This window comes from Pelodiscus sinensis, chromosome 9 (genome assembly GCF_052426305.1).
Source record: "Pelodiscus sinensis isolate ZL-2025 chromosome 9, ASM5242630v1, whole genome shotgun sequence".
Classification (NCBI taxonomy): domain Eukaryota; kingdom Metazoa; phylum Chordata; order Testudines; family Trionychidae; genus Pelodiscus; species Pelodiscus sinensis.
In genome coordinates this window covers 35,753,002-35,764,876 of record NC_143060.1, presented here as the reverse complement: position 1 = coordinate 35,764,876, position 11,875 = coordinate 35,753,002, and the positions used below count along the sequence as shown (strand labels likewise).

The following is an 11,875-nucleotide window of genomic DNA, read 5'->3' as shown; positions in this document are numbered from 1 at the left end:
AAGCAATCCATAAAATGTCAGTCATACTAGACTTTGCCAACATTTAACTTCATAAATAGCTTTATACTCTTGAAGTTAATTTTGATGTACCTGAGAAATACAAATTTTAAGCAAATAAATACGCATTTACCTTCTCCAATTTTTTCCTTAATTTTGAATACATTTACAAGCTGTGGAACTGCTTCATAAAGTTTTTCAATATCTTTTTTTACTTCTGTTGGGGAAATAAGGAAAACAGAAAATATTTTGTTTGGTCTTAATTTACTAATTAAACTTCAGGACACAGGTTAATGACAGTGAAATTACATAAAAAGTAATATGAAACAAACCAAAGCTCTGGTTCTGCAGAGACACATCCAGATAGATTTGGAAAACACTCAGGTTTAACTTTGTTTAACTTTATGCACATGAATATGTTTGCAGATTTAGTGCCCAAGACTGTAGAAGAGTGGTTAAGTTTTATTCCAATTAATATGATGCAAGACACCTGACATATTCCTATTAAAATACTGTAAATGGTCAAAAAATGTACAGATGGCTTGAGATTCATGATCCAGATCTCTGTTTAAATTTGGTGGCTCTGATCTACCTTCATGGTAGGGATGTGAATGGTTAACCGGTAAGCATCACCATTATTGGGTGATGCTTATCAGTTATGGTTAACCAGTGGGCTAGAGCAGCCCCCTTCCAATGCGGGGAGGGGTCTGCTCCAGCCCAGCAGGGTCCACAACAGGCAGGACCTGCTTGGGGGAGGGGGAAGCTGGAGCCCTCCCTCCCCCCCATGCCAGTTTTAAGCAGTTAACTGGTTAATAATAATGTTTAAATGGGAAAACATTGATGATGACCTTGCAGCAGTGAAATTTGTTCTCTCCAATTGAGAGAGATGTTAAACTCTGTTCCTCCTGATATAACTGCTAATTGAATGTTAACTGAATACAAACCATATCACACCCCGTTCCCCCATCATGCCCCATCATTGCTGCTACAATATTTTGTTTAAAACTCTTAAATTGCTGCCACTCAGCGGTATGGCCAACCTTAATAGGATCTCAGATTATAGTTCAGAGACTAACATACATATGAAATTAATGTCACCATTTCATAGAAGATTTATCTGCACAGACTGCTGAAAAATTAGTATGTAAGAGGTAAACTTCAAAGAATAAAAGACAAAAGGGAAGTATTAGGAAGGCAAACTCAGACGTATCATCATTGGAGGGCTGTTAAATTTAAAAAAGCCTTGTTAATTAAATTGTATTTTTATACTAAAATCACTAGATGGCATCACAAGAATATTACATTCTGACTGGAAAACTAAGACATTTCATTTAAAGGTTGGGCCCTTTGTCTTTTAGTGTCATCCTTTATCAACTTCTGTAACACCAGTGTTAGACTCTTAAGTCCATATTAGACACCTAGACAAATGGCCTGATGTGTCAAAAGTAGTGAGAACCAAAAACTCATTGGTCCATACTTTTATGGAGTTTGTGGCTAATTACTGCAGCAAGGGTAAAATGTCCCTACAATGGATGTTATGGCATAACCACCATTATCATTCATAAGCTATTTTGTAGGTTTCCAACTCATATGTATTATGCATAGAAGCATAGAAAGCACTGATAAATATGAACAATGAAAATGAATTTATGAATACTCACTCATAACAGAGACTACAATAGGCATATAATAATATCCCAATAAAAAACCCATACATCACCCCAAATGAACAAATTTCACCGCTCCAACTTCAGCAGAAGTCTGAAATGTGACACCTGAATTTTTCCCCTGCTTTCAAGAACCTGAAAACAAATTTTGTTATGTCCTTGTGCAGAAGTAATTGTTATGTGGACCAATATGGAGATATGTGCTGCATCACCTCCATATTGGTGCACATAAAAAAAGATCTGTGGTAGGGGTGCAGATTGAGGGATTTGCAGTGTGGGAGCCCAAGATATTTGGAGTGCAGGAGTTAGCACAAGGGAGGAGGCTGAGGTGGGGGTGTAGGCCAGGTCTAGGTGTAGCACAAGGGAAGAGGCTCCAGTTGGGGTGTAGGATGGGTCTAGGAATTTAGGGTGCAGAAAGTAGGGACGTGAACAACTGGTCAACACACTAGTTGACTAGTCGCTTCCACCCCCTTGATGCCTCTTTCAGAAAGAGGCAGCAAGGGAGGGGGAGAATGGGGGTGCTTCAAAGCAGCAGCGCCAGGTGGATCCTGGGGTCTGCCATTTTTGAAACACCACGTGCAGCCCAGGATCAGCTGGGAGGCTGCAAGCAGCATTTCAAAGTGGCAGCACCACGTGGAACCCGGGTTCACTGAGGACTCCCCCACTGACCCTGGGCACCATACGGTGCTGCTACTTTGAAACGTTGGGAGGAGCATGGGGCTAGCGAGGGACTGCTTGAGTCCCCTGCTGGCCCCGTGCTCCTGCAGCACTTTTGCTTTTGAAGTGTAGCAACAGCCCTGGGGCTGTTACTACACTTCAAAGACGAAAGAGCTCTTATCGACTAATCAAATAGCTGATGCAAATTGCATCAACTATTCGATTAGCCCATTAATCTAAATTTAACATCCCTAGTAGGAATGGACTGAGGGTTGGGTTTGGGGTCTAGGAGAGAGCTAGGGTGTTGGAGTGGGGCTCTGGAGTTGGAATGCAGGAACTGGGAAAAAGTCAGGGTGTAGGAGGGAGTTGATGGTTAGGAGTTGGGGGTACATGGCAGTTACCTGCAGCAGCTCCCATTTGAGGGTGTGTGTGGGGGGGTGCGCGCACACCTCTGCTCACCTGCAGACAATACCTCCTGCAGCTCCAGCTGGCCTCTTACCCGCCATCCTGTCAAAAAGGGCTGGCCTAGAACCCAGAGTCTTTATGCGCTGCAGCCCTGGAAGCCTTTCTTAATCCAGCCCTGCTGCTGGGTCCAGAGGAACATGTCGCTCCCCTAGCTATGGCACTCCCTGCTGAGGGGTCTCCTCCAACCCCAGCAGGTAGCTCCTGCAGCTGGGGGAGAAGGCTCTATCCTGGCAGCTTTGTGGGTAGCAGCCCTGAGCTCCTCATTATTAGGCAACTGTACTGCAAAACATCTTAGAGGAAACCCTGGAAATTCCATTTTAAATAACTTTTAAATAAAATTTTACAACTAGTTGAATTAATATCAAACTGCTTTAAAACTGCTCAAGGCTACTGCCCCCCACACTACGTATTTTACCCAGTCTCCCTCATCTTTTCCCCCCCAATTGCTAAGTCTTTTCTCCTTTTAAAATATGCTCATTAATAGCTGTTACCCGTCCAGCCTTTCCACACTTGTAGCTATACTGCAAAAACAAAATTCATGTTAAATTGAGGGGTTTTTAAGACACTGCCACTAGTTGATATTGGGCAAGTTACAATGCATCAGATCTCTTTTAGAAGAAAAGACATTATCTATTTCACCCTGTAATACTTGTTTTGAAGTGTTTCAGTGACTAGACTGTAAAGAGGGTAAAAAAGCACAAATGATGAATTAAGCAAGGCAGCTAAGCATCCTACCCATTCCTGAATCCTATGAAAGCATGATAAACAGGGGACTTTGTATGGTAGGTATGTTACTAGGGGTTATTCCTTGTCGGTTCTAAAGTAAGAGCTTAATGTTCATGTCAACATTTTTGCTTTGACTAACAGAGCAAACAGTTCAGAAATTTATTCTCTGCTACACCAATGACATAAATTAATGCTTCAAATATTAATAACATAGATCTGCCCCTGTGGTAGAAATGGATAGTAACAAGCAAAAGCTTTTATTAAACAGTTACATAGTATATTAAACACAAGAATTACAACACAATTTGTTTTAACTCTAAGTGTTATTTCTTAATTTTGTTTTATTTGTACCAGGGATGTTAGATATCAGGTAACTGAACAGTTGTGTAACATCATGAAATTCTAGTGGTTACATGACTATTCTATAGTTCCTGGGGATGGAGCCACAGCCAGTGTGCTCCTGGCTTTACTCCGAGGGAGTCCCCTGCAACTCCGCACTGCTGCCTCTGTTGCCACTACAGCAACGCGTGATGACAGATGGGAGATGGTCTGTGAGGAGAGCCAGTTTAAAAACCAGCTCCCTGTGCAGACCAGCTGCCTGCTGCCACACGCTGCTGCCTTGGATACAAAGTCCAAGTTCCCCACTGCAGGAGTCCAAGCTCGCTGCGAACAGAGGCTGCTGGACTCAGCGCGAGCCAGGACCAAGCAGTCCTGGCTCGTGCAGACGCTGTGCCTCTGCATTTTAAATGTAGTAAGAGCCCAGCTCTGCAGAACGATCCTATCAACTAATCGTACAGTCGATACAATTAGCTTGGTAACTGCAGTTTAACATCCTTAGTTTTTGTCATTTTCACAAAAAAAACCCATCAAACTCAATTCTGTTAGGAATCTTGAGACATCTTTAGAAGTTTGATTTTTAAAATTTGCTATCGCAGCACACAAATATTTTCAGATGTTTAATAGAAATTTACCTCTTACATACCAATTTCTCAGCAGCCTATGCAGATTGGTTTTCTATGAAATGGTGATGTTATTAATTATATATGTATGTTAGTCTTTGAACTATAATCTGAAATTCTATTAGGGGTTGGCCACATTGCTGATTGGCAGCAATGTAAGGCTGTGTCTCCATTGGGAAGATATTGCGCAAAAGCAAACGCATTTGCGCAAAATCTTGCTGCCTGTCTACACTGGCCGTGAGTATTTGCGCAAGAACACTGATATTCTACTGTATGAAATCAGTGTTTCTTGCGCAAATACTCTGACACTCCTGCTTAGGGATAAGTCTTCTTGCGCAAGAGGCCAGTGTAGACAGGTAACATCAATTTCTTGCGCAAGAAAGTCCGATGGCTAAAATGGCCATCGGAGCTTTCTTGCACAAGAGAGCGTCTACACTGGCACGGATGCTTTTGCGCAAAAGCAAATCTTTTGTGCAAAGGCACATGCCAGTATAGACACTCTTGCACAAATACTTTTAACGGAAAAACTTTTCCATTAAAAGTATTTGCGCAAAATTATGCCAGTGTTGACGCAGCCTAAGAGTTTTAAACAAAACATTGTAGCAGCACATACATTATAGAGCATGATAGAGGGGGCAATATTGTTTGCATTCAGTTGATATTCAATTAGTTATGTCAGGAGGAGCAGAATTTAACATCCCTCTCAATTGGGGTGTTCCAATTTAAACATTATTACAACCGCTTAACCGCTACAATCAGAGCCTAATGGGTACCAATGCCCTTCTAAACAAATGTTAGTGAGATAATCCATTCAATCAGCTTGATTTCAGCCAGAGTCTGTGCCAGCTTCCATTGGCAGAATTCTGTCAAGGCACAGGACACTCCACCAGATGATCTGAAGCTTGATGTCACAGATACCAAAGTGGCTGGCATTAATCCAAGAGGCAGTGTGGTCAGAACGCTTAGAGAATGCACTAATTCAACACAACACTTGCTGTTGGGGATCCTGCAGAGATGTGGGAACAAATTATGGCTGCCCCAGTAGTTGCAACCACCTGTCTTCTCCTGGGGGTGGGATGGAACTTCCCCCATTGCTGCAAGAGAATGACTGTGCAAGGCTATTGATGATGTCTGACTTCTAGTTCTCAAGATCAAATCCTGCCCAAAATAGCAGTGACCTGACATCACCACCATTACAGTTACAGGGAATAACTTGGTGGCTAATTCCAATTTTAGTACTTTCACAAACTCCAAACATACCATCATAAATGACACCCAGAGACGCTAGCAATTGGGAATGGGAATGAAAATTCAGCTACCGTCTCACCATCTGAAGGACAAGGCTGAGACACATCCTGAAGTACAATAGAGAAGTAGCACCGTGTCCCTTGTCTTTAGCTAGATAACTTTGATCTTAAGGGCTTTCAATATGGAAGTCCTCACAAATATTATCTTTTCCTTATATATTAAGGAAAATAGCTCTCTTAGGACATAATTTTAGAATATATTGTTATAAAATTAACAAATTTCATAGTAGTATTATTTTACTATTCACAGATCCTATTGGAATACTGCTGCTGCTGCATATGGTGCAGAAATAAGCCTGAAACTATCAATTCAAAGCTCCTGAAAGCTATGGGGGTTTTTTTTTAATGCTTTTCCTTTCATAACTTATTACATGTATTCTTTGTGTAACAAGACCTTATCCAACAATAGTGAAAAGTCTCAAGTCAATGGGATGGGAAAGAGAAACACAGCAACAAAAATTTTTTATCATCAGCCTCTACTGTAAAATACATACCTGACAACTTGCTGTTCTTTTCATGTTTCCTATAGAAATTTTCAGCCTGCAGCGGAGGCTGTTCATCATGAAGAGCCTTCAAGGATGATTCCATCACAAAACTAACAAAAGTAAAATACAAGGGCTTAAGGACAATGACTCCTATGATCTAGGAAGAGAATGCCTAGGCCTACTTGCTCCCACTCTCCTAACCAACCTAACAAGACAGAGAGAGGACATTAGGGTTGGGAAGTCCCTTACCACTAACTGAAAGTGAAATCCCTCCCACATCCCCAGAAAGCAAGAGATTTAACATGAATCAAATCCTCATCAACAGCAAGAGGGGAGGCTAAGCAAGCAAATCATTACCTTCCATCCCCAGAGTGTTTCTTCACTAACACATAGCATCATCCTACTCCCAAATCCTGCTGTAGAGAGAAAATGCCTTGATTTGAACGTGGATGATTAGCCTGTGTCACCACCTGAACTGATAACTCTACACTGCTCTTTGTAACCTGCTAGATCAAATGAGTCTGTCTGTCAGGCTGGGAACCTCCCTCCCGCTGCAACATAGACAACCCCTGAATGCCTGGTTCAAAGTCTCACAAAAAAGCTGGGGAAGAGGAGAGACTTAAATCCAATCCTAGGTAAGGCCCTAACCTAGGGGTGGGCAAAAGGGTCTCCATGGGCTGGATCTAGCCTGCCAAGTGGGTTGATCGGCCCAAGGAGGCCCTGCCACTCCCCCTACCTCAGGCCAATTAGGGCTTATGAGTAGAGGGGAAGCACACAAAGTTTCCTCTGCCCTTGAGCGTGCAGTGCTTAGAAGCACCACATGCTCCTGGCAGGGCGGGAGGAGACTGTGTGGGTTCCCCCACCCACACACCTTAATTGGCCTGGAGATGGGGGGAGCACACAAAGTTTACTCTGTCCTGCCCCCACCTTGCGAGAAGCATGTGGCACTTAGATGCGCCATGCACTCCAGGCAGGGCAGGAAGAGACTTTGTGCACTCCCCATCCGCCCCCAAGCCCTGGTTGGCCTGGAGGCAGTGGGGGGAGCATGTGAAGTCTCCTCCCACCACTGGGGCACCTAGGGGGAACCTATTGAGGGAGGAGGCAAAGACTTCACGTGCTTCCTTTCCCCAAGACCAATCATTGTCTATGGGTGGAGAAGCAGGCAAGTATCCTGGCCCTGCCGGGGCAGACCAGGGTCATTTCAAACATTTCTGAGGTGGCCCCCGGCAAAAAGTGATTGCCCACCCCTAGACTAGAGGGTCATAGAGTAGCTCCAACAGTACTCAATTACTTTGTTAAACATCCAAGAGTTATTTGGCGCTGCAGTGTTGCTACCTGCTGTACACAATCTGGCTGTGAAAGCTGAGGGCTGCGTAGTAGGACAGGATGCATGGCACAGCACAGCAATCTGGTGGCAGAGACACACAGCATGCTTTTGCCAAACATTTGGAACCACCTAGTGTGGAAATGATCAATGCAGAATGCTTTCAGAATTCATAGGAAACCCAGGTAATTAAGATCATTTGCTGGTCAGTACTGCATGGCAGCAGCTGAACAAACACTTACTATCCAAAATGCCTGAATGGTGATTTGGATTGCATGTAGGTTAAATTTGTTGCTGTCCTTGAACATTTCTACATGTGTTTCCAGCCTTGTGAGCACGTTATTGGTGTACGATTTTGGCATCCCCCGCTGAGGTTTAGTATTTTATCAGCACTAGTCTGCAGCTAAGATTGCGATCAAGATTTATTTGGTCATGCTTTTTTTGGCCTTGGAAAGGCATGGATGTTCAGAAACTCATTTCCTCCTCATGAGACTGTGTTTAAAAAAGCTGCTAGTATGAAGCTACTGCTGTTGAAATAACATGGGATTTTTAACATGGGATTTTTAAATAAATCTGGATAGTAGTACAACCTGTAGGTAGGAAAAGGGGGAAGGTAGGATTTTGAAGTGATTGGAAGGTGGTTTTTTAAAATCTTTTAATATATTATATACCATTAATTCATAGATACTTATCTTTGGCTGTGGCAATGATACTGTAACTATTTATTAGGATGACAGTTACATTATACAAATTATGATGACTACCATCATGTAAACTTTTGAATAAACGTATACCTCTGCTTAATAATCTCATTTTTAATTGCCTTGTTCTTACTAATGCTCATTCCCCCCCATCACAAGTATATCAGAATAAATCATTATTTTTAAGGTACTGCTTGTATAGCTTAGCTTGTGATATAAACACTAAATTCATTAGCAGCATGCCTCCTGACATGCTGCTGCATGTCTCTACTTAGGAGGTGGATGGGGTAGAAATTTCCTTTGTGTGCCCGCACAAGCGCGCAGCTTAGAGAGAACTATGCCCACTGGGCCGCCAGCTGGGCATTCCTACAGTAAGCACCTCCTGGCCAGAAACTGCACTTGGCACCCCCTCCTACATACTCCTGCTTCCAGCCCTGATTCATCTAATCTTAGCTTCTCTTCCCACTTTGTCCCTCCTACTCTTTCCTCCCCGAGCAGCTTGTCGCAGTTCTCTGGTTCCTCATCATGTATCTCCTCACCTTCTGTCCCACATGTTCTCAGTCCCCTTCTACCTGACCCAGTGCCCCCTCCTTTAATGCCTCAATCTTCTCCTCACCCCCTGGTCCAGATGCATTTGAATTCAAATCATGCAGCTTCCTCATCCAGTGGGGAGGGATGTCATTCAAAGTTGAAGAGAGGATTTTCTTCCTGCTCTCTGTTGAAACGCTCTAACTGGCATGGCTTGCAGCAGCCAAGAGTTGCAATTGCAGGGAAGTCCTGCTCACCATGAACTGGAGCATGTCTGGTACAGATGAGAACTTCAGGGAATGTAGGTGGTAAAATCTTAGGTATCTCTACTGACTGGTACAAACTGAAATTTTTTTCAAAATGCTTATTCCTTGACCAAATTTGGACAGACTTTCATTGAGAGAGCAAAAGGCACATATCCCTGATAAAAAGGCCATTCCATGCTAGATTTCATGGTCTGCTCTAAACTATAAAGACACTACAAATTTAAGTCACCAAAAATTTTTAACATGCAGAAAATAATGCATCTTTCTGTTAGTCTTAATCTTGCTTTTAGAAATGGCTGAACTGTATTAGTTGGAATTGTCCAGAAAACTTAATCCTGAGGCAAACACCCGGCATGGAAAATATCAGCTCAAACCATTAAAATTTGGCAAAAATATAAACAGCTGAAAACAGGGTCTTACAATAGAAGAATCAGGCAATCTTACGAATAGGTGAGCCTAGTACATGGGATGAGGTCATTCCAAGAATTTGGTAAGTGGTCAGAGGCTGCAATTTTCTAGGATATTGATGGAAGGGCTGCAGGGTCTGGAATGAAGTTTGGGTACAGGAGAGAGCTCTGAGTTGGGTATTGGGGTGCAGGAAATGCTAGGGGGGTCTGGTAGAGAGTTTGGATTCAGGAAGTGGTCCTGCCATGGGCTGGGTGCAGGGGGGGGTTCTGACCTGGGGCAGGGAATCAAGTTTAGTGCAGGAGGGTTGTAACCTAGAGCAGATCAAGTGCCAGTAAAAAGGAAACGAACTGGTAGGGCAAGAAAATTGAGAACAAGGAGCTGTTGGGGGGAAAACTGGAACCAGACACACAAGGAGACAGAGTTGTGGGGGAAGGGTGAGACTAAACTTTTCTGAGTAAGGAGACTGGGGATAAGAGACTATGACCATCAGTAAGGAGAATGGGACTAAGATGGATTATAGGTGGAGGATAGACAAGGCTGGGACAGGCAGAAGCTGAATGCAATGGGCATAAGGGATCAAATTTGGAGGGAATGAGCAGAAGAGGCTGGGCCCACTGCTTGCTAGAGTACACTGCCCTCAAGAGCCTGGAATGGAATCCAGGATTCCAGAGTGCCATTATTCCTTTGCTGTCAACAAATATCTGTGAAATGATATTGCAGTTTCCCATCCTCATCTAGGATTGCTTCAAATAGTGAAGAACAAACTAAGGTAATTTCCTTATTTAACAGCATACAAAACTATGCATAGATTTACATGTAAAGAATAGTACTGAGATTGCAAAACCAAGGGCTCAAAAGTTAGAAAAAACAAATTAAGATTATGGACCCTACCTTAATTGGGCAGTTCTGCATATGCATTATAATATAGTTTCTCTTAGAAAGAGATCATGTAAATAAAAATAGACTACGTGGGTACATCTCCACTGCAGAGCTATTATGCTCATTCAAATTGTTTAGCCCTGCAAGATAATTAGCTGTTGTTAATTATCCCGGAATAGTATTCCACATATATTGAAGTAGTTCTTTATTTCAAAATAGATTTTGAAACAACAGTCAGATTATTCTGATGTCCCGATAACCCTCATTCCACAAGGGTTAAGGAGAATTTCAGAATAGTGCATTATTTTGAAATAAGCTATTTTGAAATACAATCGAAATAAACTATGCAATTTGCGTAGCGCAAATTGATTAGCTTATTTCGAGCTAAGGATGCTGTGTAGATGCACTCTGGGGGAAAATCATTAGAGACTCAGTAGCCCCTTTGGAAAAGCCAACTCATCTCTGACACAGAACTGAGGAATAAGCATTGCAACACTGAAATGCCACAAAATTCCATTGACGCTGCTTTGCCCTATACTAAACGACAATAAACAGTATATGATCTTTTTAGTGCTTGGCATATCACAAACAAGATATGCAGGTACAATTCTGCTAGTTTTTTCACAATTCAGCTAATGCATTAAGCTTATAACATTTCACATTTTCCACAGATAAGCCTTCTCTTACAGTACAAAAAGTAGACATACCTACATAATTAGTGTTTGAGCAACAGTATGTCAGTACTTCCGGACAGAAGAAAAACATCTGGGAGTTGTCAAAGCAGGTTAACTTTACAAGATAGCTCCCTTGTAGCAGACTCCTGGTCAAATACACACTTTCCACTGCATTTAAACTGCAGCCTCAACACATAAATATTAAAAACCAAGCATAAGCTAACAAACTTTGTCATTTAGTTTGTATATAATGTACAGACTCTGAAACGAGCGAGTAGAAATGCTGTCCAACAGATATAGAATCATAGACTACTAGACCTAAAAGGGACCTTGAGAGGTCGAGTCCAGTCCCCTGCCCTTACGGCAGGACCAAGCACTGTCTAGACTAGCAGTGCACAACCCCTGGGTTGCGACCCCCAAGGGGGTTGCGGCTGTCTTCCAGGGGGTTGCAGTGCCAGGTCGTCCGTTATTTTTTTCCTGACATGGTGTACATGTGGTGGCTGCAGGGAGAGCGGCAGGCAAGTGGAGCAGCATTTAAAGGGACTGCGATTTTTTTGGGGGGGGGGGGCTCAATCCAAATTTTCCCAGGCGTTGCATCAGGAAAAAGGTTGCATACCACTGGTCTAGACCATCCCTGAGAGATGTGTATCTAACCTGCTCTTAAATATCTCCAGAGATGGAAATTCCACAACTTCCCTAGGCAACTTATTCCAATGTTTAACCAGCCTGACAGTGAGGAAGTTTTTCCTAATGTCCATCCTAATATACACAGGATTTAGTATTCTACTTTTTTTTTTTTTGAAAAAATAAACCATATGGGTCATGCTTTCCA

The 11,875-nt window shown here is 42.6% G+C and overlaps 1 protein-coding gene across 6 annotated transcripts in view; it reads right to left on the bottom strand.

The window, feature by feature from the left end:
• Positions 1-11,875, bottom strand: part of CDC7 (cell division cycle 7) — a 50,688-nt gene that overhangs the window by 37,905 nt on the left and 908 nt on the right. For 5 of the 6 annotated variants that reach the window (XM_075936506.2, XM_089780527.1, XM_089780528.1 and 2 more), the window contains exons 2-3: positions 6,273-6,373; positions 131-214 (exon numbers count right to left, since the gene is read on the bottom strand). In XM_075936506.2, coding sequence (XP_075792621.2) covers positions 131-214; positions 6,273-6,366 — 178 coding nt within the window. In that variant the 5' untranslated portion in view covers positions 6,367-6,373. Of the gene's footprint in view, positions 1-130; positions 215-6,272; positions 6,374-10,381; positions 10,488-11,875 lie in introns of those variants that run through there. The other variant, XM_075936508.2, reaches the window with a different exon arrangement.